At 35.5% G+C, this 2,545-nt stretch overlaps 1 protein-coding gene across 1 annotated transcript in view; it reads right to left on the reverse strand.

Annotated features, from left to right (window-relative positions):
• Positions 1-644: 644 nt before the first annotated feature.
• Positions 645-2,545, reverse strand: part of CDC42EP3 (CDC42 effector protein (Rho GTPase binding) 3) — a 28,536-nt gene continuing 26,635 nt past the window's right edge. Inside the window, exon 3 of the mRNA XM_014951280.1 lies at positions 645-2,537. Within this exon, the coding sequence (XP_014806766.1) occupies positions 1,716-2,483 (768 nt within the window). The 5' untranslated portion in view covers positions 2,484-2,537 and the 3' untranslated portion in view covers positions 645-1,715. The remainder of the gene's footprint in view (positions 2,538-2,545) is intronic.

The raw sequence follows: 2,545 nt of genomic DNA on the forward strand, positions 1-2,545 counted from the left end.
TTATACAAAGAGAATACAAAGTCAGAGGCAATTAAGCATTATCTTAAAAATAAACAGTTCTTGGCCATTCTGCATCTCAGTTCCTCATTTACAGGAATAACATGGGAGACTGTAGCTGCGTGTCTCATTAATGTACAATAATATTAGTGCTTAATTGGAAAAAGGGCTAATGATTGTGTTCCTAAAACATGCTGAAGGAATGGAATTAGTTAGCACTGAACCCACAGAAATTTTAAGGATAATATATGTAAGTCATCCATGATTTATATGTTCTGACATGAAGATACAGACAAATGTGGATATTTAACGAAGAACAATCTACAGACTGTGACAGGTTTTGACCTAGAGACTTCAGTGAAAGCTGCTGAAACTTCACCATTAACTTCACTAGAACTAAAATATTACTTTTGTCTCCAATTACTTAAAATCGGTGTATATTCCAGAGGGTCCTACCTGCTTGGAGTTTGCCCTTAAAACCTCAGGAAGTAAACCAAATTGGAGAAGTCAACTGAATTATGATAGTAGAATTGATCTGCTCCTTGATCCCATATTTCTGCAACTCTACTGCAATCTGTTCCGTTACAGCAGAAAGCAAAACTTCATGGTTTGGTGAAGCTATGTACTGAATCACAAAGACATAGCAATTTAAAGTTGGGGTTTTTTTATTGTATTGCACAAGATATCTATGCAATCCATGTAGGTACTGTATTAAAGGATCCACATTTCCCAAAACATTGGCTGTTGCAGCACACATCACAAGCATTGTGAATAACCAGTGCCTTCTTCAAAAATTAAAATAATCTGTTGCAATTTTAAGCGTGTGTGGCAATAAATGAAGAAAAAAAGCAAGGAGTATCAATACATATTTCTTTTCAAACACACAAATATACAATTTTCAGAAGAGCACCAATAATGCCAAGCAACTATTTTGATGATAGACTGTATGTGTAGGCTCTGCAGTAAAATGCCAATATGCACACAAAAAATATATTTCAACTTTTAAAATAATTTAACTATAATATCTTGCATGTGTCACCTGTTTACAACATACCATTTCATATACAACGTCAGGCCCAGGCCTCAACTTGTGTAAATTTGTGCATGCTCATTTAAAGCAGCTGAGACCCTGGACCAGGTGTTCAAGCTGAAAAAGCCTTCAAAATTGTTCACATCTGAATACAGAGCGGTAGTGTAAGACCAAGAAAGTAGTTACAGTGAAGGTATAACAGAAGTGGTACTATGGAAATGAAGAAAAACACTATCAAACCTAAAACACAAGGTTCTAGAAAGAGGCTTACATGTAAATTGATGTTGTAATAATTTATAAGAGTGAATAATTAATATCAGTCTCCTTTCTGACACTTAGAGGTTCTCATATATTCAGAAGCCCATAGAGGTGAACTAACCAAATGTCACAATCAGTATCATCCTCAAACTCTGTTTCTTAAGTTTCTGATCATTAATACTGGTACTTAAAAACATTTTATATTTGCTGAAAACTGTTATTAAAATTTATCTTCCTGCTATGAGAATTTAGTGTAATAAAAAACATGAAAAACAATAGGTAAAAAAATAGCATTTTAAGAATATTTTTAGAAAACCCGTCAAACAACTGCAAATACAGCTGATTTTTAAGTGTCTCTACTTTTGAACTTTTTTGTTTGTTTGTTTTTGTTTAAGTATATCACTTATAAAGAAGCAAGGGAGTACCAGTTCTAAGATTTATTCTTGTCCATTACATTGAGGACCTCATCCAAAAGCGAAGGTCCCAAGTCAAGTTGTAATGAGAGAAGAGAGCCTGCAAGATCTGAAAGGGATTCTTCTGACTTAGTCTTTGTCTTGGTTAGTTCACATGAAAGTCGACTGTCATCAAATAAATCAACTGTTTGCCAATCAGTGTATCGTTCAGAAAAGCTGGATGAGTGACTGTCTCTACCATTAGTAAGCTGTGAAGAAGAACCATTTTGCTCCCATATGTCATCTTTGTATGTTTCTCCGTCCTCCATCTGTTTACCTTTTTCCGGCAATTTTTCTTCTATTACTGGCTCACAGCTAAGCCTAGGATTTCTTGATGACCTGATGGATTCTTGCTTTGAATTAAATGTCACTGGTGACAGTAAGGGCAACGTAAGGGCTTGAGAACCCCCAATGGTAGGAAGGGAAATAGCATTTTTGAGCACTGGTGATGGAGTTTCTGTAAACATGGATTCAGAAGTGCTGTTTGCTCTTAAGAATTCATTGTGGCCACCAGACTGGCTAATTCTGGTTTCTCCTTCATTTCCAGGCAATAGCTCATAGTTGCCCTGTAAAAAGGAAATGTCTCCAAAAACATCATGCTGTCCCTCTTTTCCAATGTGTATGGTGTGACGAAAATCTCCAAGTGGTGGACTAATCATATCAGGAGATAAGATATCCCTTAGTTTGAATTTCTTCCCTTTCTTATTGTTAGCAGCTTTCAAGTAGATGGGTGTCTTGGCTGGCATCTTGCTTGTAGTTTCTGAGAGATTAAGTTATATTAAAAAAAAAAAAAAAAAAAAAGGAAGAA

This window comes from Calidris pugnax, unplaced genomic scaffold, assembly GCF_001431845.1.
Source record: "Calidris pugnax isolate Ruff unplaced genomic scaffold, ASM143184v1 scaffold24, whole genome shotgun sequence".
Taxonomy (NCBI): Eukaryota; Metazoa; Chordata; class Aves; order Charadriiformes; family Scolopacidae; genus Calidris; species Calidris pugnax.